Source organism: Coccinella septempunctata, chromosome 6 (genome assembly GCF_907165205.1).
Source record: "Coccinella septempunctata chromosome 6, icCocSept1.1, whole genome shotgun sequence".
In the NCBI taxonomy this organism is placed as follows: domain Eukaryota; kingdom Metazoa; phylum Arthropoda; class Insecta; order Coleoptera; family Coccinellidae; genus Coccinella; species Coccinella septempunctata.
This window is the reverse complement of record NC_058194.1, coordinates 32,487,407-32,511,197: the sequence shown is the minus strand read 5'-3', so window position 1 is coordinate 32,511,197 and position 23,791 is coordinate 32,487,407. Positions and strand designations below refer to the sequence as shown.

At 35.9% G+C, this 23,791-nt stretch overlaps 5 protein-coding genes across 9 annotated transcripts; 2 read left to right on the top strand and 3 right to left on the bottom strand.

Moving 5' to 3' along the window:
* Positions 1 to 646: 646 nt before the first annotated feature.
* LOC123314738 (procathepsin L-like) lies at positions 647 to 5,501 on the top strand. The gene is made up of 5 exons (XM_044900050.1): positions 647 to 822; positions 2,281 to 2,594; positions 3,801 to 4,148; positions 4,535 to 4,775; positions 5,003 to 5,501. The coding sequence occupies exons 2-5, from the start codon at positions 2,289 to 2,291 to the stop codon at positions 5,332 to 5,334; spliced, it is 1,227 nt and encodes a 408-aa protein (XP_044755985.1). The 5' UTR covers positions 647 to 822; positions 2,281 to 2,288; the 3' UTR covers positions 5,335 to 5,501.
* On the bottom strand, positions 2,600 to 6,011 carry LOC123314741. Its single transcript, XM_044900053.1, has 2 exons — positions 5,810 to 6,011; positions 2,600 to 2,886 (listed from the first exon to the last, which is right to left on the bottom strand). Exons 1-2 carry the CDS (start codon positions 5,951 to 5,953, stop codon positions 2,674 to 2,676), a joined length of 357 nt encoding a protein of 118 aa, XP_044755988.1. The 5' UTR covers positions 5,954 to 6,011; the 3' UTR covers positions 2,600 to 2,673.
* Positions 6,012 to 7,263: 1,252 nt separating this feature from the next.
* LOC123314740 (cathepsin L-like) lies at positions 7,264 to 10,523 on the top strand. 2 transcript variants are annotated; one of them, XM_044900051.1, is made up of 4 exons: positions 7,264 to 7,443; positions 8,319 to 8,419; positions 9,265 to 9,618; positions 9,846 to 10,523. In XM_044900051.1, the coding sequence occupies exons 2-4, from the start codon at positions 8,327 to 8,329 to the stop codon at positions 10,410 to 10,412; spliced, it is 1,014 nt and encodes a 337-aa protein (XP_044755986.1). In that variant the 5' UTR covers positions 7,264 to 7,443; positions 8,319 to 8,326; the 3' UTR covers positions 10,413 to 10,523. The 2 variants fall into 2 exon arrangements, with proteins under 2 accessions (XP_044755986.1, XP_044755987.1); XM_044900052.1 differs by lacking the exon at positions 7,264 to 7,443 and adding an exon at positions 8,118 to 8,241.
* A 472-nt stretch (positions 10,524 to 10,995) lies between these two features.
* On the bottom strand, positions 10,996 to 12,729 carry LOC123314737 (membrane-bound transcription factor site-2 protease). The gene is made up of 3 exons (XM_044900049.1): positions 12,553 to 12,729; positions 11,867 to 12,500; positions 10,996 to 11,794 (listed from the first exon to the last, which is right to left on the bottom strand). The coding sequence occupies exons 1-3, from the start codon at positions 12,625 to 12,627 to the stop codon at positions 11,046 to 11,048; spliced, it is 1,458 nt and encodes a 485-aa protein (XP_044755984.1). The 5' UTR covers positions 12,628 to 12,729; the 3' UTR covers positions 10,996 to 11,045.
* A 2,285-nt stretch (positions 12,730 to 15,014) lies between these two features.
* Positions 15,015 to 22,829, bottom strand: LOC123315212 (receptor expression-enhancing protein 1-like). Of its 4 annotated transcripts, none has more exons than XM_044900818.1 (8): positions 22,653 to 22,829; positions 20,448 to 20,520; positions 20,313 to 20,389; positions 20,135 to 20,255; positions 19,105 to 19,206; positions 17,786 to 18,148; positions 16,700 to 17,510; positions 15,015 to 16,381 (listed from the first exon to the last, which is right to left on the bottom strand). In XM_044900818.1, exons 1-7 carry the CDS (start codon positions 22,682 to 22,684, stop codon positions 16,752 to 16,754), a joined length of 1,527 nt encoding a protein of 508 aa, XP_044756753.1. In that variant the 5' UTR covers positions 22,685 to 22,829; the 3' UTR covers positions 15,015 to 16,381; positions 16,700 to 16,751. The 4 variants fall into 4 exon arrangements, with proteins under 4 accessions (XP_044756753.1, XP_044756754.1, XP_044756755.1 ...); XM_044900819.1 differs by having other exon boundaries at positions 17,078 to 17,510; positions 22,653 to 22,828; XM_044900820.1 differs by having other exon boundaries at positions 17,417 to 17,510; positions 22,653 to 22,828.
* Between the last annotated feature and the right edge of the window lie 962 nt (positions 22,830 to 23,791).

Genomic DNA, 23,791 nt, shown 5'->3' with positions numbered 1-23,791 from the left:
GAGACTGAAGAGGTGTTCGGAGTAGCGTTTCGCTATCAAGGTAGACAACCATTCATACATGAACTTGTATTGATTGTTGCCAATAGTTTACAACTCTCTCCTGATAATCCGGATACCTCCTCGATCTTCTGTGACCCTGATACTAAAACCTGTTTTAGTGGCATAATATGAAGCACGGAAAAAGATCGGATGTTTTTGAAATCCTTCTTTCATCATACAAACCGTTTTCAGGATAAAATTTGGCAAAAAAAACCTTTCTTCGGAAATTTCAAAATATTTCTCTTTGCCTGCCCTTCAGCGTCGGGAAAACAATGTATCTTCATCGAAAATAAGCTCGGATTTGGAATGAGAGATCAAAAAATATAAAAAAAATCGAAAAATACAGCACCTTTTGACTATGTTGAATTGAAAATTCTAGATATTAAGACCAAATCACGAATACCGCTTGAATTACAGATAGATCATCGTGAAAACTCTTGAGAAGAATTAAGATCATTTTCCTGTGAACAAAACTCTAAAGAAAATCTCTTGAAAGCTCTTTATTATCACTGTATTTCCAATCCAAAACCTCAACGATGTGTTGAAAGCGGAATCTTCATCTACCAGAATATGTCAAGATATTGCAGTAGATGGAATTATAAAAGGTGGAAGATGGAGATCTCAATTTTAGTATTTGTCCGATCTTCTTCGTGAGTTTTGAGATAGGTGGTATATATTTCTCACCTTGGATATAGTGTTCATCTCCTCATACACACATGTTGAAGGAAATTGTGTTGCTTTTCGTTCGATAAAGTTGTTTTCGAGGTTTTAATCAAAGTACAGGTAGGTAACATTTCTCTATTTCCAATAGGGCCTGTGAATAGATTTATCACCCTTGAGTAAATTTAATTCCTTAAAAATCTTTGTGATCAATCCACTCAAACTATCAGAGAAAATCACCATTTATGAATGAAAACCTTTCATACTGACCCTAATGAATAAGTTTTCCAATCAATACTACTTTTTCATGAATTTTCTCCAATTAAAATTCTTCACAATAGGTACTTATTTCACTGATATTTTTTTCAGCTTTTCATAAATTAGGTACTTCTGAGTAACTCAGAGGTTGAGTACGTTATTTGAAGGTTGAGATGTGAAATATCTCATCATGCTATGTTGATTTGAAGAAAACCAATTTCTTTCGTGTACTCGTAGAATTGCAAAAATGTCTCTTATACAAGAGAACACATGCATATACGTGAAACTTGAGAAGAAGATTTCAAGACTAATAATCTTCCAACTTGTATCATGATTGTACAATTACACTGGACTCAAATGTCAAACCACGAAATCATATGCAATTACGTTGATTTGAATTTTTTTTTTAATTCAGAAATGAAGATCTCTGGGACTTTTATTTTTTCAATAGATATGTACATAAATCATTGTTTCGCGAAGGAATTTTCGTTGTTATATTCAGAAAAGGTCATTAATATTATTGTGACTTATTGGAAACCTGTTTAATATTACATAATTCATTTCAATAGGGACTTCAATGATTTCTCTAAATAGATAGATAGAGTTGACATACCCACTTGTTTCTAAATATGGTTAATTCTTAAATTTTGAACGTCGCGTAATATATTTCCTTCAAAGGTCATCATTTTCAAACCCTCAAATATAAAAATTAATCATTTAGGAAGTGGCCTCTCATATCTCAAGTTCCAAGAATGAAATCAGTAAAATCTGATTAATATTCAACCCTGGGGCAACATATTAAAATGAATGATTAATCCCCAACCTTGTCAACGAAGAATACCTACGAAGGACAAAAGAAGATTTGGTAGTCGAGATCAACTCTACTTTCGGGGCTCCGTCTCTAGTTTTCATCCTAGGAGACAAATGCCAACCTTGTCTAGAACAATATTTACAGCTTGTTTTGATTCCACATTCGATAAATTAGGAATCTCGAACCTCTTGCAAAATAATGTTTACGTGGGAGTAGAAATCATCAAATTGACATCAAGTGCTTGTATGTAATTATGATTGCGTATTATTTTATTGAGTCAAGAACACCTTTGAAGACGATGACAAATATTGGAGAACTACTCTTACAACACAAGAGTCTTGACTGGTCTAGACCTCTAATAACCCTTAGTTGGCCTCTTTGATTTCATATGATAACAATCGACTGCATATTTGAATTTTTGTGCATGGTAAACAAATTAAAGCAGCTCTAGACAACTTAATTTTGTAGGACATTCCCAAAAATACGTAAATAATTGTACCGATTCGTTTCAGACGCCAAAATGAACCCTACCATCCTGTTCACTTTGGCCCTCTCATCCCTAGCATCTGCACAATTTCCCCTCCTGTCTCAAAGTCCCATAAGATTGACCGGAGCCCAAGGAAACGCCCAATCATTACCGAACATCGCAGGAAGATTCGATTTCAACCCTTCCCGAAGGAAGGAACCTGGAATAACCAACTTTGGACCTTTCCAGTCCGGAAACATCCCCAACTTCACCTTGACCGCGACTAGAATCGCAACCGGCGTCAAAAACATCCCACAGACGTTAGAACAGGTCCTGGTGCAGGACTGGGGAAATTTCAAGGTAACTTGATTTCAAATCAACTTTATTTGCACTAAATACAATTTACAAAATCCTCTAACGATCCGAATCGCGCGAAAAATTATAAGAATTTCATGTTGCGGTCCTTGTAAGACACCTCACCCCTCCTGAATCTTGCTTCTTTGTCTCTTCTATCGGTGTACATCATGTAGGTGGTGATGGCATATGGCAGAATGAATAGGAGGAAGGGGTGTTTGAAAGTTTTCAAATTCGGCTTGAACCTCTCGTATTCGGTCACTTTAAGGGCTTGGTATCTCTGGATAGCCGGATCGAACTGAAAAAGGAAAGGAAGCTTTGGATTATGGTAGAATATTTCAGAAAAATAATCATGAGAGCACAGGAAAAATCCTTGATGATGTCTAATTAACTTATGTCTGAATGATCAAGGGACTGATCAGCAATTTTAAGGGAGACTGCTAGCTAAATGACTCCCTTTCTCAAGGAAGAACAACAAATTAACGACATACCCCTGTACCTCTTCATAATCACGTTATGACTCAATCGAACCTAAGCTTTTTGTTTCGTTATTTACAAACAAATTAGCGGGGAAAGTGATATAAACAGATTTAATTCTGATCACGATTTACGATTTTATTAGATTAACACCTCTCTCCTGCATTTTTTCTGGATTATATCGTAATCAAGACTACCAGCATTTTCGGAACAAAAAACGTTCGACAATCTTTCATTTCCGTTACTGCGATAATAACTGAATGAGTCTATTTTCGATTATATCCTCTATACGTGGTGGCTCACTTCAAATGGACCACTGGAAATTTTCATGATAAAAATTCTCTAAACGCCACAGTTAGACGTTAGGGTTTTTGGTACATCATTTGAAAGGCACCTTCTGAAAGTTATAAGGACTACTTAATAAACCGTTAGATTTCCAAACTTTGAAAGATGCGAAAACGTCATCAACGAGTCATTTTGCCCAGTCGAATGTTACGCCCATGTCTGTGCCGTTCTCGAGCTATCTTCACGTACATAATCGGCCTTGATCGTATAACGTGAAGTTAGCGGAACCTCGCAAATTCTATGGTTTCTTCTGATGACTTATGACCAGAGACAACTCTCTGGTCTGCTTGTCACATTTTAAACATTGGAAATTTTCGTAATTCGTAACTCATCAGAAATGAACTGCCAGTGTATTAAGCCCCCTTCTCAACAGTTACCTCTCCTTTCTAGAGCGCCTTCAAAAAGGCCTACACAGCGGCGGAGGAGGCCCTACGCAAAGAGATCTTCATAGAGAACAGGCAATCGGTCATAGACTTCAACACCAGGTACTCCTCCGGTGAAGTGACCTACACTCAACAGTTGAATCCATTCGCCGACCTGCTGCCCCACGAGTTCAGCCAGAGGCTGAACGGTTTCAACAGGAGCTCCCTAACCAAAAGGGTGAAACTACCCTCTCCTACAGCCTTCGTACCCAGCGCCAACGTAAACATCCCTGAGAGGATGGACTGGAGGGACCAGAACGCTGTCACAGCTGTCAAATTTCAAGGAGACTGCATGAGCTGTTACGCTTTCGCATCTGTAAGTAACAAGGTTAATTTCTGACGCCCTTTGTTTTTTATTAATAACTCGACATAAAGTTCAACAATCGTATCCTGGATATTTTGGGAATTCCCCTGTACACCGAAAGGTGTAAAAAAATCTGACAACCGACGAATGAAAAAAGGATAATCGCCACTAATAATGGCATAATAATAACAGCTCTATCACTGGAAGGAGTGGATAATTTGTTTCGGAGAAACACCTCTGGGTTTTTCAACTCTTCAGGCGCACAAATGACGTAGCGGTGATTTTATTTTATGACAGCATTAGGCGAAATTTGAAGACCTTGCAAGGCATGTTTATTCTTGGGACTACTAATCATCCACGAGTAGTCTAACTGGATATTTTACATATACGATTTTTAGGCTGGAGCACTAGAGTCGCACACTTTCCGAAAGACAGGCAAGCTGGTAGATCTGAGCCCCCAGCAGATCCTGGATTGCTCGAAAGGTTACGGCAACGAGGGATGCAATGGGGGACTGATGACGGATGCCTACGAATATGTCAAAACGCAACCAGGTCTAGATACCTGGGATTCCTACCCCTACGAAGGTAAAGACGGCGAGTGCAGGTTCAAACAGGAGTCCGTTGAAGCATATTGCACAGGTAATTACATCTGAGGCTTGTATTTCTCGGTTTTGATCGAAAACACGGCGATAGGAGGGTAAGTTTTGAATGGTACCCTCTTCCTACAGCTGTTGAAAAATTTGACATCCTCTTATGACAAATGACATGCTGTCAAAGCATTAAAAATCATAAATGGGCTAGCCTTGAATACTGAATGAGAAAATATGAAAAAATTCTAAAATCCAAGAATTAATTTGTTGTTTCAGGCTTTGTAGAGCTGCCAGAGGGGGACGAGAAAGCACTGGAATACGCTGTAGCCACAATAGGCCCAGTGACAGTGGCCATAGACGCCAGCCAGAGAGGCTTTCAGTTTTATAAAGATGGGATATATCTTGACCCCAACTGCAAGAACAAGCAGGAGGAAATGAACCATGGAGTGCTGGTGATAGGTTACGGCACAGAACCTGATGGAAAAAAATACTGGTTGGTTAAGAACTCTTATGGACCACAGTGGGGCAACGGTGGGTATGTTAAGATGGCTAAGGATGCTGGTAACCACTGCGGCATAGCAAATTCTGCCTCCTATCCTCTTGTATGAAATCGGTCATGGAAAACAACATGAATTTCGATGAAATTTGTCCGAAGCTCCTCATGTAATAAATGCTAACACTGCTTTTTGATGTGGGATATTGTACGATAAACATTTTACATAAGGTGACTAAAGTGCCATCAGAATGTAAATTTCAGAAGTGGAAAATAAACTTTGAAAAATGATCTTCACTGTTTAATTCCAACTATTCCTAGATAATGAGCCTATTTCCTGCCCTGAAAGTAAACAAAGAGACGATTGGTGATCCTAATCATGCTCAAACATTACTTGAAGCTTCTAAAGGAAACAACTAAATTTAGGCTTTTTGGATAAGATTCAACCCCTGTTTGAAGCCCTAAATAAAACAGTAATATATCTGAAAGAGGTACAAAGATATAAATTCCCACGAAATCAGATCAATGAATTAAAATCATGAATAATCTTTCTTCCAAACTTAGGATGACATAATCATCGAAGCACTCACCAAGTGTCCCTTGTCTCCAGCTGCAATTTTGAAGGGGTTGGACGATTCCTTCAGGAAATAATTCCTTAATTCCATACGTCTTGCGGCATTTGCACGCAAAACTTGTTGTCTTTCTAGAGGAACGTCGTAAATATCCTTCGACATTGTGGTAATTTTTATGAACTGTCAAAGTTACCTAACCTACAATCCGATCATTCTAATTCTATGCTAATCAAAGAATACCTATATCTATGTTTCAAGATGGTCTCCGACATATGATCAAAATCTGTGAGAAGGTCCACTGTGGCCAAAATTAGTAGGTCACAAAGAAAATTAACATCAACAAGAAGCGATAAGATAACGTTGTGTATAAAAATATATGATAGGTCGGAATACCAGAGTTATCCACAATTATTTCTTAGATTTGTGTAAATAATAGATAGCAGAGCGCGTGATTCACAAAGAGATAGTATAATGAACAAAATAAACTCGAATTTGTGTGAATAAATTACATGGATTCTTTGAAAATCATTAACATTCGATAATTCATAACTGCAACTCAATATTTGCAGGAATTTGAACTTATCATGGAAAAACCTGCGATAAAGAATTACGAGATTAAGCGCATCCACCGAAAATCAAAAATAATCGAAGGTTCAATTGTCAACATTGAACTATTCTGAAATAAAAATAAGAATCTTCTCAAAGGTTGAACAAAAGAAACAGCCACTCACAAATATGAAAACAGAAGGAGCTGGATAGAATACATGACCCCAAAAAGCAACAAGATCTTATACATTTTATGTACTTTGGAACTTCTCTCTTGACATTCGATTTTCGAAGTTGAAATAATATCTTGTTGAGTCAATTTACAATAATCCACTAAAATTGATAATAAATTCATAACAGTCATACGGAATATTTTCTTCCTAGTTATGATTAAATAGAATATTTTCAATTCTTGAAATAATTGAAGAAAAAATACAATGAAATTTGAATTCCAAACGCAACGTATTATTCATAGGTGATCATTTCATCGTTAGATTCCAGAATCAATTGAGAAATGTCTTTAAAGCGAAAATGCTGGATAATGAATATGAAAACTGATCCACTCAACATACAAGAAATCTTAAAAATTTCAACTGAGGTACACCACACATGAAAATGCGTTTTCTTTCAAAAAAGGTGGATGCGCTAAGAGAAAGGTACAAACAAAGAATCTTTGGGTACAGAAATGTGAAATTTTCAAGGAAATGGCAATCTCTTCGGAAAGAAAACACAATAAAATGCTTATAATATGAAGGGTATACCCTACATAGTGTATACCAAAACAGGTTGGAACTGTTCCTCTCATCTTTTGATTAATTTTAGGGTAGGATTTTTCAACAGGTAGGGTAAAAATGGTGCTGCGCAATATAAGCTAACGGAATCCAAACAAAGACAAGCTTGTCGCTAGTGCTTGTTTGTATTTCCCATAGCCAAGTCATCACTCATCATTATACCACCTTCCGAATTGGTCCAAGAGAACCGAGGGCCTAATCTTTATTGTTATTGATAAGAGCACTGTCTTGCTCCGTATAAATTGCTATTGTCCACCGAATTGTTGGTCAGTTATAATCTTTGCAGCGTTCTGTATCGATCGACAAGAAAATCTGGTGAGTAGCTTCATACAATAATAAGTCCTTTGTTATTATTTTCCTCCATCATTGTTTGAAGGAAGGTCAAATATTCTACAGGAAATATTTTATTAGGAGGTCAATTAGATGTAGTCTAAAACAGGTTTTCAACCGACTCTTGTAAATATTTAGAATTTCGTAACTGTCTGAATTGTTTTCTTTGGATTCGGAATACTGACGCAACAGTTATTGGATCTTGAAATAGTATTTGTTTCTCGAAATTTTCAAATTCACATGTTATGTTAAAGATACATATTTCTGCTGAAAAATTCTTTTTATTTATTAACTATACACAATGAGCAAATAAATTTTTTATTCAAATTCAGAAATGTTGCAAGGCTTTGTAATTAATTGAGAAAAATAAGGTTTTTTCATCAGAGAGCACTCACTTCCACGCAAAATTATGATTATTTGAAAATAGTTGAAATATTACTTCTCCTTGTCTTCGTAGATATTAATTTTCATCGATGAATATGGGTACTTCCCCTGAAATGTCCTTGAATGAATTCTTTTGTTGAATGATACAGATATTAAATTTCAAGCGAAGTTAACGTATTCTTTTGTGTCATTTGATATACACACGGCTGTTATCTGCGGGTTATAGAATATCAAGCCTTTCTTTCAGTTATGCTGAATCATATCAGCAGCTTCTGAGAACAGACAATAAACAATATTTATCATGTCTTCTACATTTACTCCTTCATAACATAATTTGATTCAGACACAGCATAAACTGTTTACGTTTATAACGATAGTCCAATTTTTTTCAACTTGAAGGTAATGTTTTATCAAATGAAAAAAAATCTAGAAGGATTTTCGATATATTTTATATGTAACTACGTTTTTTTTTTCAGATATCAATATGAAGTGGTTGTTGTGCTTGGCAGCCTTTGTTGTTTGCGCGCACGCTGTGTCGTTTTTTGACCTAGTGCAAGAGCAATGGGATTCCTTCAAGGTGAGTACATCCAAAAATAAAATTCGATAAAGAATTGTCTGCGAATATCAATGAGCTTTGATTCAATGAAAATTGCTGAATATTAACTTGGGTATAATTTTGAACCTTGAATTTTACCTGGATTGAATCCCTTATTGAAAAATACAAAATATTCAATTGATTCAGATCTTTTTTATATTAAATCAGGTTTTTTCCTGGAAAATTTCGATGAAACCACTCATAATGGTTTTAACTGGAAAATCTATTTTATTCAACAATATTAATACTATGGGAATATGTCGTTAGACCTTGAACGTAATAATGATTACATTGTGTGGCAATATATATCCACATTTTTCATTTTATGACCCACTGAGGTTCAAAATATTATCGTCAATATTATTCTGATGGACATTACTTACCTGAAATGTTGTTATTATTTCAACATAGGCGAAATCAGGAAAAGTTGAAAAAGTGGCTTCATATTTGTTATTTAATGCAGAGTTTTACTTTTTGAATAACTATGAACGGAAGTATTTTGAAAAATTGACGAAAATGGGCAATATTTGAAATTTCACATAATGGAAAGAAACCATAGAATTTAGGGGGTTCGGCTAACTTCACGTCATACGACTATGCTTTCGACATACATCTATGTTCCAAGGCAAAGACAAGGGCGTAACATTCGACTGGGCATTCATGATTGAAAATTACCAATGTTGTCGTTTTGACATCTTTCAAGTTATTTTTTCGATTCTAACGGATTTTATCGCATTTGTTATTCGAGGGAACGGAACTTAAAGCATAGATGCTAGAGATTTTTAAGTTGCTTCAGTATAAAGTATGTGCATCATCATTTTTCTTAGGTTACCCACCAGAAGAACTACGAGAGCCAAACTGAAGAAAAATACAGGATGAAGATCTTCATGGACAACGCGCACAAAGTGGCGAAACACAACAAATTGTACGCCTTGGGATTGGTCACCTACAAACTAGGCATCAACAAATACGCCGACCTCCTCCATCACGAGTTTGTGCACATCATGAACGGCTTTAACAGCTCAAAAACCCTATTGTTGGGCGACACATCAGAACAAGCCATCAAGTTCATCCCTCCTGCAAACGTCAAATTGCCAGAAAACGTAGACTGGAGAGATCAAGGTGCTGTCACCGCAGTCAAGGACCAGGGACATTGTGGATCCTGCTGGAGTTTCAGCGCGGTAAGTTTTCCAATCAATTTTTCCCAAAAATCAATGTATTTCATGATCTACTGACAGCTAAGAGTCGTCTATGACGTTCATAGACGATAAGTAGTCTATGACAATCATAGATAAGTGGCACAGAGAATCTTTGCTACGAGGATCATAGATGACAAGTAGTCTATGACCGTTGGGGTGTGAAGTTGGCACTGATCACAGAGCGGAATTAGAAAATCCTTTTCTTCCAGACCGGAGCCCTCGAGGGACAACATTTCCGCAAAACCGGCAAGCTGGTATCCCTCAGCGAGCAAAACCTGATCGACTGTTCTGGTAGATACGGCAACAACGGCTGCAATGGCGGTCTCATGGACAACGCCTTCCGTTACATCAAGGAAAACAAGGGAATAGACACCGAAGCTGCCTACCCCTACAGGGCTGAAGACGAGAAATGCCACTACAACCCCAAGAAGGTCGGTGCCACTGACAAGGGTTTCGTAGATATCGAGTCAGGAGCTGAAGACCAGCTGAAGGCCGCCATCGCGACCGTTGGACCTGTCTCTGTGGCCATCGATGCAAGCCACGAAAGCTTCCAGTTGTACGCCGGTGGCGTTTACTACGAGCCTGAGTGTAGCTCAGAAGAGTTGGACCATGGTGTACTTGCCGTTGGTTACGGAACTGACGATAAAGGACAAGACTACTGGCTGATCAAGAACTCATGGGGATCCTCCTGGGGAGATGAAGGTTTCATCAAGATGGCCCGTAACAAGGACAACAACTGCGGTGTTGCCACCCAAGCGAGCTATCCTCTAGTTTAGGATTGTGATTTTTTAAAATTTTGATATTTTTTTAATTGTTTTAGAGTTTGCCTACTTCAATGGCTGTGTATATACATTTTTAATGATAATTGAGAAGATCCTTTAAGTTTTTATGTGTGTATTTCTCCTTTAAAACCCCAAATTTGCTCAAATAAACAAAGCACTCTGGCGATTCACAGAATCTGAGCCAACCTAATCACCATAGAGAAAGGGTCTCTGCTTATCACCGTCTGTCATGGCGGCCATAGATGAATCTATGGCCAAGGCTCAGCCAAAGAGTAACATAAAGAGAAATAAAAGAATACTCTTTGCATAGACAATCTAACTCTTTGTATGAATCTGTGGTAAGGCTTCTCAAAATTCGGATTTCAAAAAGTTTTTAGAAGGTTCTTTCTCAAAAACTTTTCATATATAGAGTAATAAAATATGGAGTCTTCAGAAATCTGAATGTAGAAGTAGAGAATTCTTTCATATTTGAACAGTCTTATCAATGGAAAAATATAGCACATGATTCATAATGCAGGGGTCAAAAGTTATCAAAATATGAAGGCAAACAAAAAATAGGAAATGAAGACAAGATGAAAAGATTTGTAATACTTTAATATCAAGTTCATCATTCAACTAGGAATATTTTCAAAATATAAAAGGCAACATTGTTAAAACGCAATGCACTATCAATAAAGCTGTGAAAATCAGACATATCATAGATGAAATCAGTACTAATCGGTCCCCATCGAAATTTCCAGATAATGATATGTACATAAGAGTGTTAATAATATGTTGACCGTCCATGTAAAAGCAAGGGACAATATTGATAATCGCCAAACCCAACGATATGATTGTGATATATTCCAACATTTTACGTACCGTTTCAGCGAAAACTGGGGTTTTGAAATAAAATTTAGGTATATAGGGTGACACTCTTAACGTTCTCAAAAAATCGTCTGTCAAACCCATGTAGAAAACAACAGGTTTATTCAAAACCCCGATTTTGAAGAGGTGTGTACCATTCAATTGCGGTACAAAACATCGTAATCCCTTTGGACAATTATGCTCCAATTTGGAACAATAAAATTTCGATTTACTCATGATGGTTCGAGCTGGTAAACATACATGTGAAGGCAACTCTAGAACACTACCATCCTTATCGATGAATTCGAAACAAACATTACCCTTTTTAGTTTCTTCACAGCATTCCACTAAACCATTTGATAGATGTCTTAACATTGATGTTTCATCAAGTTCACGAACTGTATCAGGATCGAAACACATTCCGTTTCTTTTGTTCACATTCTGTAGACAATCTACCCAAGAGTCCTCAGTTTTTACCTCACAACCATTGATTTCTGTAATCCTATCACCAAAATCGAGACCTTTATCACCTTGAAGAATGAAAGATACTGATAATTATACATGGATTCTTCAAGAAAATAAATTCAAACATGCGTACTTACCTATCAAAGGGGACATCCTTGAAGCATCATAAATAGCAACACCCTTTCCACTGTTGAATGCAACACTCAGAATTGATGGCAAAGACAGGTAGAGTAAATAGCAGACAAAAGACAGTAATAAGTTATGCCATATGCCGGCAGTTAAAACTTTCAATCTTTTCCATGGATCAATAGACCTCAAGTTTTCAGAGTTCAAATTAACGTATGCCACTGGAAGAATGAAAAAGACATTAACTCCCAGGTTGAGTATTTGCACATCTTCTTTCACAGCTGCTAAGGCGTGTCCAAACTCATGTAAGACACTGCAAATTATCAGTGTTGCACTGTAGAAAAAAATTTCTGAGGCTGGCAAGTTTATTCCAGGTATAACAGGTGTTATCAAATTGCTTTCATGAGGCGATATAAAGTGTTGTAATAAGCTATAAATTAATAGAACGATTGCAATAGGTAGAAGTATTAGACTAGCTATCAATCCTAGAGAAAACCACACATTCAAGAACTTTGTGTTGGATCTGACATTTCCCAATCGTAAAAGAGCTCGATTGAATGCAGTTGTAGACCACTGCAGATTGAAAAACCCTATTTTTAGTCCTGTGCCTTCTAGGAATTTTATATATGGATAATGGGCGCAACTCTGAAAATATTAACATCAATGATACAGCACTGAAATATGCGGAATTTTATACTTTGAAGAAGGAATCGAAAAAGTATATCATGCAGTACGCTACACCAACAACCATCAAACCAAGCTTGATATCCATTCTTGATCATACGAATTCCTACATATTAAAATTTTCTGTATTAATTTCGTAAATATTTAGAAGTATTTTCTCAAAAGTAAACAAGGTTAATTCACAGAACAAATAAGTTTTAGGGTTAATCGTAGATAGAGGATTCCTCTATCTACGGGGTTAATTTTCTTTCATTGAACTCTATGGGAACTGGAATGGCATCGCGATACAGGCAAAATGAGGAAGAGTGAAAGGGAAGAAGTAGAGCAACCTTTCTCTCTCGCACGCCGTTGCTATTAGCAACGTAAACATTTCAATCTGCGGGAATGAAAGAATGAACTATTCGAACTGAAAATATTTGAAGGTTTGATACTGATTGGAAAAATTCACTTCTTTCTCTATTTCCCAAATTGTTCAAATCTTTCAACGAGTCGGTTCGTACTAAAAATAATTAATCATTTGTTTGTCATTCTAATCGAAATTTCTAAAAATTTTGCACTTTTTTTAGTGATTTATGATGTTAATCATAATTTCCTGAATTTCGGGAACGAAATTTTCAATAATCACCCTTGCAGCCTTGATGAATTAATAAAATAGAAGCTTTAGAGTAATTTGAATATTAATATTAATTATAATCTTGAGTCAAGAATATAGGAAATGATCTTCTGAAAAGCCTCGGATAAAGCTTTGGAATCATATGAAAAGCAGTCTCAGCAAAGACAGAGTTGTCTCTGGTGTCAGTGCGAGAGATTTTAAATATTCCAAATAGTTCAATATATAAAAGGAATCATATCAAAAAGTAAAGAACAAAATTGCTGAAATATTTATATTCAACATAATTGGGACAAAAATGTTACATTTGCTTAACAATTATTGAATAAAATTAATTTAGTCATTTTCTGACGAATAGTAGAGGATCCCCATGAAGTTCATCATTCATTAATTTTTATCGATGGAACATTCTACACTAGCCCTAGTGCACTCTTCATGGTCGAAATAAATCCTAAAGCGAATGTCTTTCGATAGTGAAAAAGAATGTTGGTATCATCAATTTCCAATGATTCTAAATATTCTATAGTTTCACTGAAAATTTCCTCAACATACCTCAGGGAAGAAGATCTAATTGAAGCTTTAAACCCTCTCTGGAACAGATTTCTAGAATTAAGAATGTCAAACACTATCAATTTTTCTAATGAATTCAACGGTAGCGGCACTATCTTCGAATTGTAAGTTCTTACATTTGTTATCAAGAAATTCCATAGCATCTGCTACCCCATTACTCATTGTTTGAGTAGCTAATCTGACATTCATAATTCTTTTTTTATAATTGATATGCTGAGATGAGAGGGAATTAGCCAACCTTAGACCTTCCTCCATTTGAACTTTTTCTAATTCCTTGACAAACTGCCAAGAAATGTTTCCTGTGGGGGACTGCAAATTTTTTTCTGCAAATGTATTTCTGCGGATACCAATTTTTCCTTCCTGTAGCTTTGGTCCAAAGTTGTAAAGTAAAAGGTTTTCAGAGAGGGAACCTAAAAAAATGAAAAACATAAGGCATAATTCCTAATTATTTACTGCTTCTCTCCTTTTGTGGATTCTCACTTCTGTAAAACTGTTCAGGATGGACTGGTTTATGTGATACCAACACTTCACAGAAAAAATATTATATTATATTTATGTCCCCTGCATTATGGCATCCGTTTCCAACACAATACTGGACCATTGTTGTTATGAAATTCTTCTTATTCAAAATGTTTTTTGTTACTGCAAAAACCACTTTTGTCACTCTGGGAAACACATAGACTCAAAAAACACTCACCAAAAACTATATTTAAGCTTTGAAAAAGCACAAGAAATTCTGTTCAACAGCTAACTTGACTTGATATATAGACATTTTTCGAGTTTCTTAGGAATGTAAATCGGAAGTATATGGCTTCTAAACAATTTTTCACCATGATTTTTACTAAAATACTGACAAAAAGACATTAAACAATGTAATTTAAAATTTATCTACGAAAATGACATTTAAATTTAGGTTATAATAGTGTAAACAAAAACACGCTAGAGAGAGAAAGGTTGCTCTACTTCTTCCCTCTCTCTCGGTCACAATTTTCGACGAATTTTGCTACCTACGATGCCATTCCAGTTCCCATAGAGTTCAATGTTTTCTTTACATCAGCAATTTTCTGTGCTCCCTAACAGATTTCAATCTTTATGGTCTCTTGAAAATATAGGTTAGAAATTGATATGGAGGATAAAATGGCGGATTGGAAAATTCGGAAAAGATTGGCGTATTAGTAATTTTCCTTATTATGATTGTTGTTTTAGTTATATGATTTTTTTTATCAGATGAGGATATGGAAATAAAAATTAATTCGATATGGAATTTTTTAAGGATATTAAGTAATAATAGCAGATTTCATAAAAGATATATTTTATATCAAATTAGAGCTAAAAGACTAGAAAAAATACAAAATATTCGAGTAACTAATCAAGGATCAAAATTCAAACACAAATGAATTTTTTTCGAGATACAAATGAAATTACAAATCAAATCAGACTCGAGAAAATCTACTCGGATTGGCTTAATATTTGAGCTTTTCAACACCTAATACAGTCACATTCAAACAATCAGTACTTTTCATCAATTCCATTTAAAACGAGGATGACAACTTCATCCAACAATCCATTCTAAAAAAATGAGAAAAAATCTAATAAACATTTCAAAACACAAAATTTTATCGATTGTTCAATTCTATTCCCCTCAAAAGTTCGCTAATAATTTAGTGAACATTGAAATCGGACGACTCAAGGAAAATTATCATTATCAAGAAAGGAAGTTTGATTAACGGGAATAGGAAAATTGATAACAACTTTCCCACAGCACAATCAAGAACACTGAATACTTGTCATAAAAAAAAAACAGTAGAGTACGAACATTAAACAGTACTTGATATAGAATGAAATTTTGTGATAGCCAGGTATATTTAAATTGTCAAGCATCCAAAAAATTATATTTGTTGAAATGAAGAATTAAATGAAGGGTAAGTATTAATATAAAATCAAAGCTGTGAGAATTCAATGTCTTGAATGATTAAAATCATTTCAAATGGTGATGTATTCCACATAATATTCATGTAGAAGGAAAAAACTGAGAAATAAGTTACTGTGCTGACTAGAGAAACACCGAAATACTTATAAGCATTTCTCGATTGTATAAACATTCCATATTGTAACATACTTATAATATACACTTGAAACGTTTAATAAATTTCACATAATCACATACCTAGAATAGGTTTTCTCTATAGGAAAGCTCAAGCTCCAGTTAGTTCTGAAAAGGTAACTTTTTCACACCCTTTTCTGGTTTTATTAATAGATCAACGAAGCTCAACAAAGGTAAGTATTCAAGTTAATTTTTTCGCTCAACTAGTTCACTTCAGAGATCATGCATAGGACTGATGACTTTCGTTATATTCAATAAAAAAAGTCGAATAATATAAATATAAAAAAGATATCATCAGTTGATCCATCAATTCCACAAGATAAAACAATGAAGCCTTCGAGTATTAAAACAAATTTTTCTAATACTCAATGGCGAAAAAAATATATAAATACACAATAGTTAGTAGAAACTCTAAAAGATATGTACGAGCTGCAAATTACTTTAAATAACTAACGAAAGCAATAATAAATAATATATTCTAAAGACTCCATCTGATTCTTATATAGTTTTCTTCTTGGTTGTCTTCTTAACCCTTGGTAGTGTGGCACTTATAACCTCCTATAAGAATTCCAAAAAAATTAAATGAATGGCAACGATGAAATTTCGCAACACTTCATTAGAAACAAACCAGAAAAACAAGAAAGACAACAGGTAAGTTTCGATACAAGGCTAAACTGGATTAAGGAAGTCTGCGCAGTTATAAAACACATATGCAATATGCTTTAGGTCAAAATAATACATTTCTTGCAGTTAATTTACGACTTAGGCCAACGATCTTCATCAGTGTGACTGCGTCAATCAGTCAGAATTGTAATAATTAGTTCAACCAACACAGAATACGTTACTGAAGCAACAAACTAAGAAAAAAATGATTACTTGAGGATTCTCTGCCTATTTATTCGAATACGAACTATCTAAAAGCCTTCGCCTATTTATCGCCGGCCAAGTGGAAACTTTTGGATCTCAGAAGATTCACACACAACCTTCTCGTCGATGCCATCTTTGAATCCTTACGAGGAATGGCTTTTAGATTAGGACTATTCAAATCAATCTCACTTCTACATTTTAGGGGCAGTTTTCTATCAGGAGATGTGGGGCAAGGGGAGAGCAGTTTCATCTTGTTGTCGGCGTTTCTCAAAGGCGTTTCTGTCGTTACGTTCATCTTAGAACAAGCATCGAAAGCTAGTTTAGGGGAGGTGAAGTACTGTTTGTTCCTCCGTCTAAACTTGGGGGATTGCAAAAATATTTCCTTACATGTATTGGCCACGCCTGGAGTGGTAGCTCTGATTATTCCTGGTTTTAATATCAGGGTACCTTTGATAGTACCATCGGAATTATCTGCATAGTTACATTGTGAAGGCGGCTTAGGCGCAGCCTTTTTGTTGTATTTCCCCCCTCTACCCGCGATTTTATCCGAATTTTCAACGTCCACCTTCTTTTCGTCGGTGCTTTTAGAAATTTCTACGTCTCTTCCCAAATCGTTAACTTTGACATTCTCGCATGCTGTTAAAACGTCCGGACAGGAATTATTTCGAATGTCTACATCAAGAAAGTCATGCAACTTATCCGAGGATTCGTAGAACTCGTTCTCACTTGATGACTCGTTTTGGATCTTTTTCGTTTTATTTATCTGGCCGTTGGGGAATACGACATTTGTGTCGTAGACCTCGCTGTCATCGTCACTCACCTTCAAAAATTAAAAAGCAATGAGATCGTTTGCGCGTTCACAAATAAGTGTAGATCTGACAGCTGACGTTCAACCTAACCTATTCTGTCACCTGTCACTTATTTGTACCCTTGACGCGTTTATCTGACGAAGGAACGAAAAATGCGAAACTTAAATCAGCGATAACCAACAACATTCAGTATTTATATCAATCTATATCGTTACAGACAACCAAAGTGTAACAAAACAACCTAAAAACTATTGTGATGGGGATAAACTCCAATTCTGAAACTTACTTCGCCGTCAGAGGCCTTTTTGGAGATCGTGGTCGACCTAGTGACCCTGCTGGACTTGGACCTGGCCAACGAGCCCCCCGTAGAAGATATACCTGGCCTACCCTGTATCTTCACGGACTGAGCCATGCTCAGGGCCTCGCCGCTCGAGTAGCCGGAGCTGAGATCGTCGATGGATTGTACGTGAGCCACCTGTTGAGACCTCACGTCTATCTCCGAGAAGTACATCGAGGACCTATGGGGGCTCCTCCTTCTGATCAGGCGGGCAGGGACCACGTCGGTCTCCTCCTGACTGTGATCGGTCTCGTCGTTCAAGTCGCTGAGGCTGTAACTCTTGCGCAGCTGGTTGACCAGACCTCCGCCACTCTAAAAATCGGCGGAATGAGTAGAGCAAGAAAATTGAGGGTTGATTCGTATATTAAGAGATACCAACACCTTTCAAGTTTTTTTTTGGGTCACTTTCAAGTAGCACATTTTACAAAGCGGTCTAAACTTCCGGTTATTTTCGAGTTCAAGCGGTCGATTAAAGAAATTGGCCCTCAAACACTTCGATTTATCAAGTTAGTGCGATGAAATTTGCCAAGCCAGCTGTGTAAAATCAAACAAAATCAAGTACAAACAAATAAAACCTACAAAAAACAAACTATTAGTGAAAAAATAAAAAAAAAAACAAAAAGAAGATAAAAAATTTAATCAGATATTACAATACACAAATTCAAAATCATTAAAACATGACGTTTAAAATCGCACAGCACCAAAATATTCTAATCAGTCCTAACTCTCTTCAGATTCGGTTTTAGCCCTTCGATTGGTTTTTCTCGGTATTCTTTTAACCTTCTTTTTCTCTTTCGGTCTGATATCAACCTCCATTTCCTCGTCTCCCGACATATTTTCCCTCGGGAATTCGAAATTTGATATGGTCTGAGTGGGGCCGTCCGCCTGTTCGGTATGTTTCAGAGCGGCACTTGTAAGTACATCGATGTTCTGCAATTGGTTGCTTTACAAGATTCGTGAATCGAAATTTATCATCGTAAAATTCACTGTTCCAACCTGATTCAATTCAGAGCGATAGAAAATCGTTCTCGAAAATTTGGAAATATCGTCGAAAAGTTCAATTAGAACGACAAACTTTAAACGTCAGAAAAAATAATTGATATGAAGTAAAAAACAAATTAATCTCAATCAATATTAATGTGTTAAGGCAGCATGCAATAGCGATGTGCGGAAGCAATGAATTTTAATATGATACATTACTTATTAACAAAACATAATTAAGTGATTAAGAAATAAAAACAAAGGAGATAATGATGAATTTTTTTTACCTTGATTGCTGTTTGCATCAGAACTGTAACACCCTTCTGACCTATATCCAAAACTTGCTTGTAACTTTGTTCTTTGGCTTTCGAGATATACTCGTCAATTTCCTGTAAAAACAGAAAAAAACATGTTAAGATCAAAAATAAAATGTTGATAAATGTCGTCAAAAGCAAAATTTTCTATCAGGAATTTTTTGTATTTATTTCTTCTTTTTCCTTTTCTGGCCGATTTGCCTCAAAAAATCATAATGAAATGAATGTCATAAAAACCAAAGCCAAAAGCACTACTCCTCGCTATCGATGAGTTGAAGCCACTACCCACCCCTATGTCCCCTATCTGTGACTTGGAACATAGATAGTAGTTCCAAGATCTGTGATTGGTGCTAACCACAGAACACAAATAATATGCTAACCTCACTTTTGCCAGTTCCGTTTAGTAAACGTCAAAAATTTCTACTTAAGCTTTTCTCTCTTATTCGTCTTTCGTTTGGCATTTTCCAACACCCTTAATCAGCTGATTTTTTCCCCCCTTACCTCAGACACTCGCTTCTTGCGAAATTAGCATATACCGACAAGCACTGGCGGCGATTAGGGGAGGCCAGGGGGGGCGGTTGCCCCCTCACTTTCTGGAGAATATGAAGCTACTTTTTTTAAAAACTAACATTCTTTCAAGATTTCACCTTATTGCCCCCCCACTTCTTACGCCCAATCGCCGCCACTGCCGACAAGTACAGCTAAATTAAACAAAGAATTCATTATGATACAGTTATAGAAAGAAGAGGATTTTCTGCCATTATACATGCATTGCCCAAAATAGGCATGACATAAATCCTATTCAAGTTTATCATTAAACCGTCACACTCTACCAAATTTCATGTCATATTGCCCGTCCGTCTGTGAAAGAATTACGATTTGAATTTATATCTAACTGTATTAGGTGGGTCGACAGTAAAGATAAAATAATTAAATACGGTCGATAGAGACGTATCTGGTCGATTTTTTTTTACCGAATAATGTAAATGAGAAATCTACATACCTGTTCTCTGCTACTGAGCATCGGATGTACGAATTTCCTATACAAAATACTAGATCCTTTGGTGGCCGGCGATAAAAGCCATATAACAGTAACAATTTTGATCTCGTAGTAAAAAGGGAACCTTGAAGAATTTTTTTTTTTAATATTATGACTTGGCGGCATCAACAATCAAACTTACCAGCTGAGAAAGACGTCTGTGAAAGTTTCTGCGCTGGTGAATAGTGCGAACACTATCCAATACATCATCCATTTCACCTGAAGAAAAGTTAAAAAATATATTATCGTCGCTTTGTTCAAATAAAAATTCACTTACATATTCTTTTACGTTCTTCGTTTTAACAGCCTTATAGGAAGCGTATGCAGGGTATAAAGTGCCAAATAATAATCTGAGAAAGAGAAAATTATGTCAGTACCCAGCTCGATCATGAAATTTTCATTACAGATAACTTATCGAGCTGAACATTTTGCAACTCAAGTTTTATTTTGATTTCAATGAACATTCTGGTTCTATGATCATGTTTCATAGATGAGATGTTACACTGATCGTTAAGGTGATTCGCAACATAGAAATGTTGGTTGAAAATGAAGATAGTAGGAAATTCCTCTGGGTTTTTTTAATCCAAAGGTAAGATGTTTTCACAACCAGCAAGAAGAGATTGCAGATAATTCCCTTGCAAACCAGGGTTTTCCGGAATGAAAATGGTTTATTACACAAAAAAACTACTATTTCTCGCTCCGTTTCTCAGGAGAAAATCATAGAATTCGGTAGACATATCCGAACATTGAACTCAATGTTTTATCAAAGAGTAACAACTCTCGTTACTCTTTGGTTTTATGTTCATAGATGTTTTTTTAGCCTTTCAGAGTGTTGTCAAAGGTGACAGTTAAAGGAATTCTGTGAACCACTGACACGTGTAAACTGATTTATCTGTGTGAGGGATTTTTTGAAGAAAAAACATTGGATATTTGCCATTTTAGCTGAAGAATCAATATTAATAGTGAGAGCATCACTGTTTCTGTATATTGAGGTGCTATACTAATAGTGCATATCCTTTAATCGAGACAGTGGCCGATACACACCAGTCAGTAGGCGGCAATTTACCAATCATCCCAAGGAATTGCACCGACATTTAGTGCTAAGATATAAGATCACGGGCACTTTCAAAAGCACCTACTACTTCATCTATTAATAAACAACTACTGGCCGCAACTCCTCCCATTATTTCTGGATCGGTCCTGGGTTCATTAGAGAACGCCAAATTGACGAGTTTAAACGCTTTTCCGCATTTTCTACCGCGTATAAAAGACATGTCCCATCCAGATAGGCAGGAAATAAGAGTTACTTTTTATTGGAACGGTCATCGTCTTGTGATCTATATATAGGAGCAGGACGAAGAGCATGAGGAAGAGGCGGAAATAGCAGCAATACCCATCGTCTTCGGCATACTGATAGGACTAAAAGGAGGAGGAAGTTAAAAACATGAAAGTTATTTCCACGTCTCGATTGAAATGTAGACGGTTGATTAAAATAAACTATTAAGTGTTTCTATTCGTGTCTTATTCTTTTCATACATCGTTTTCATCATGAAACGGACTGTCCTGTTAAACGATAAATCTAATTATTAACCTTCAATGTATCGAAAAAAAAAAGATAAATGTAAAATGTAAAAAAAAAAAAAATATATACTAAGAGATACAGCAAGAACAAACCGACCATGAAGGGTAGGTATTGGTCTCGGTATTGAACGAATTCAGAAGGTTCTACTCATTGATTTCGAGCCTACTGAAAATTAATTCAGTTATTATTCTTGATCTTCCACTTTCAATGGACAAAACTCGATTGCTTGTTACTTCCAAATATAGAAAATCGACCATCAAAGTAGAATGAATGAGTCATGAAGCAATACACAAGGAGGCCCAGAATTGTACAGTAACGAAAAAAAACATTTGGTACAAAAAAAAAATTGCCAGGGTTTCACAATGAATCTTTCAAATAGAATTGTTGATGGAATGGTTTTTATGGCCAAGCAACAAATGTTTATTCAATTTCGAATTTTCATCCTATATTATCATGGAATAGAAAAAAAATCATCATTTCACTGCATTTTCTTGTGACCTTTCAAGAGGGGATGATTATTGTCCTAGTTGCAATGGCAACTGATACAATAAAATTGTTCCTGATGAATATTCAATTCAAACATTGCTCCTCGATAAATCCAAATAACAAACCGTTGAATTCGAAATTCAAGGTTCTTGCTTTGTTCTGATCCAGTCGTTAAATGTAGACTCTCGTTTTATCAAAATATCAACAGGAAAAAACCTAACTCAACGAAACTGTATCACAACAAGGTAAATTAAGGTAATTGCGAGGGTAATTGAGTTGTAATTGACTCAAACGATTTCATTTTCAACAACCTTTGTCACACAAAGGAAGTAAACAAAAAATTCAAAAATACTCAACTTTCAGTTTCAAATGTCAAATCGAAGCGAATAAAGGGAAATAATAAAGGGCACTCACATGACTAATCTGGAGATTATTGACGATATCATCTCGAGATATTGAAATCAACTTTACTAACAAATAAAAGATCACAAGCTAAAAGGGTGTTCACAGTTCATGACAATTATTTTCATCTGGCAGCAGCTGTACCACAACCGTAGTTGCGGCCATTGTATCTATTTTGTTTATGCTTTTTCTCTTTTTTACGACGTTGCCAAGACCAATCTAACTCCCCATATTTAAATGCGGAATGAAAAACTGTCATTAGTAATTTCATGATATTTCAATATTTTCAATACGAAATGGAGGATGATATATCTTTGCAGTCATTCCTTACATGAAAATGAAAGGAAATAATGATTTTGGAAGTTTCAATTCTTGGATAATCGGGGATTTTCAATCAACAATAAATGCAGTTGAGAAGTTTCTCGAAGAAAATTTGCACAGTCCGACAACAACGAAATTAGTGATCATAGAATCGTATGAAATCGCTTCTTTTCAAGAATCAGTATTCAATCAGTGTTCCAAGTTGGATACTATTTTCCTTTTTGATGATAAAAATACACCTGCAGTTAATTCAATAAGAAAATTTTGAAACTGAGTATCGCCATTGGGATGAATTCGAAAAAGATATCGATGTAACTAATGGTGGATGCGCTGATTTGCGTACATTACATCAAGGTTTGAACTGCTCCTGTTTGCACCCTCTTAAGAAAATTCAATGTGAATTTGAGTTCCTCTACGTATTAACGAATTGCTTATGTTTCTTTTCAGCCTTTATTCTATACCAAATGCGTAACATTTATAAATTCAACATCCATTAAATATGGTGGCTGCGCTTGAAATACAAATTTTTTTAAGGCGGTTATTGATCATAAAAACGCATGAAATCTCACAGATATTTGCGAATATTCGATGAATAACTTCAGAAATATCAAGGAAACTGTGTACAATTTTCCTAATCCTGCAATTATGGAGAGTAGAGAGCAGATCTGCTGGTATGATTTCTTACATACCACAAACATTAGGAGTTTCCCATTAGTGAATCTTCAGCATCATAAGCTGAAAGATTCCAAATCATGCAGCTACCATATCCTGCCTAATCCATGTTTCCTGCCTTGTCGAAAATTACCGGATGATAGCATCCGTGATTTTTA

What these genes read in the sequence shown, in the direction of transcription:
- LOC123314738 (XM_044900050.1), top strand. Translation starts at nt 2,289, where the DNA reads ATGAACCCTACCATCCTGTTCACTTTGGCCCTCTCATCCCTAGCATCT. An exon ending in AGGACTGGGGAAATTTCAAG is followed by an intron (nt 2,595 to 3,800) that starts GTAACTTGATTT and finishes TCTCCTTTCTAG; the next exon opens with AGCGCCTTCAAAAAGGCCTA. An exon ending in GCTGTTACGCTTTCGCATCT is followed by an intron (nt 4,149 to 4,534) that starts GTAAGTAACAAG and finishes TACGATTTTTAG; the next exon opens with GCTGGAGCACTAGAGTCGCA.
- LOC123314741 (XM_044900053.1), bottom strand. Translation starts at nt 5,953, where the DNA reads ATGTCGAAGGATATTTACGACGTTCCTCTAGAAAGACAACAAGTTTTG. An exon ending in CTGGAGACAAGGGACACTTG is followed by an intron (nt 2,887 to 5,809) that starts GTGAGTGCTTCG and finishes TTCCTTTTTCAG; the next exon opens with TTCGATCCGGCTATCCAGAG.
- LOC123314740 (XM_044900051.1), top strand. Translation starts at nt 8,327, where the DNA reads ATGAAGTGGTTGTTGTGCTTGGCAGCCTTTGTTGTTTGCGCGCACGCT. An exon ending in AGCAATGGGATTCCTTCAAG is followed by an intron (nt 8,420 to 9,264) that starts GTGAGTACATCC and finishes CATTTTTCTTAG; the next exon opens with GTTACCCACCAGAAGAACTA. An exon ending in CCTGCTGGAGTTTCAGCGCG is followed by an intron (nt 9,619 to 9,845) that starts GTAAGTTTTCCA and finishes CTTTTCTTCCAG; the next exon opens with ACCGGAGCCCTCGAGGGACA.
- LOC123314737 (XM_044900049.1), bottom strand. Translation starts at nt 12,627, where the DNA reads ATGGATATCAAGCTTGGTTTGATGGTTGTTGGTGTAGCGTACTGCATG. An exon ending in TTTTCGATTCCTTCTTCAAA is followed by an intron (nt 12,501 to 12,552) that starts GTATAAAATTCC and finishes TAATATTTTCAG; the next exon opens with AGTTGCGCCCATTATCCATA. An exon ending in AAGGATGTCCCCTTTGATAG is followed by an intron (nt 11,795 to 11,866) that starts GTAAGTACGCAT and finishes TCATTCTTCAAG; the next exon opens with GTGATAAAGGTCTCGATTTT.
- LOC123315212 (XM_044900818.1), bottom strand. Translation starts at nt 22,684, where the DNA reads ATGATATCGTCAATAATCTCCAGATTAGTCAT. An exon ending in ATAATCTCCAGATTAGTCAT is followed by an intron (nt 20,521 to 22,652) that starts GTGAGTGCCCTT and finishes TCTCTTTCTCAG; the next exon opens with ATTATTATTTGGCACTTTAT. An exon ending in TGATGCAAACAGCAATCAAG is followed by an intron (nt 18,149 to 19,104) that starts GTAAAAAAAATT and finishes GCCGATTTTTAG; the next exon opens with AGTGGCGGAGGTCTGGTCAA.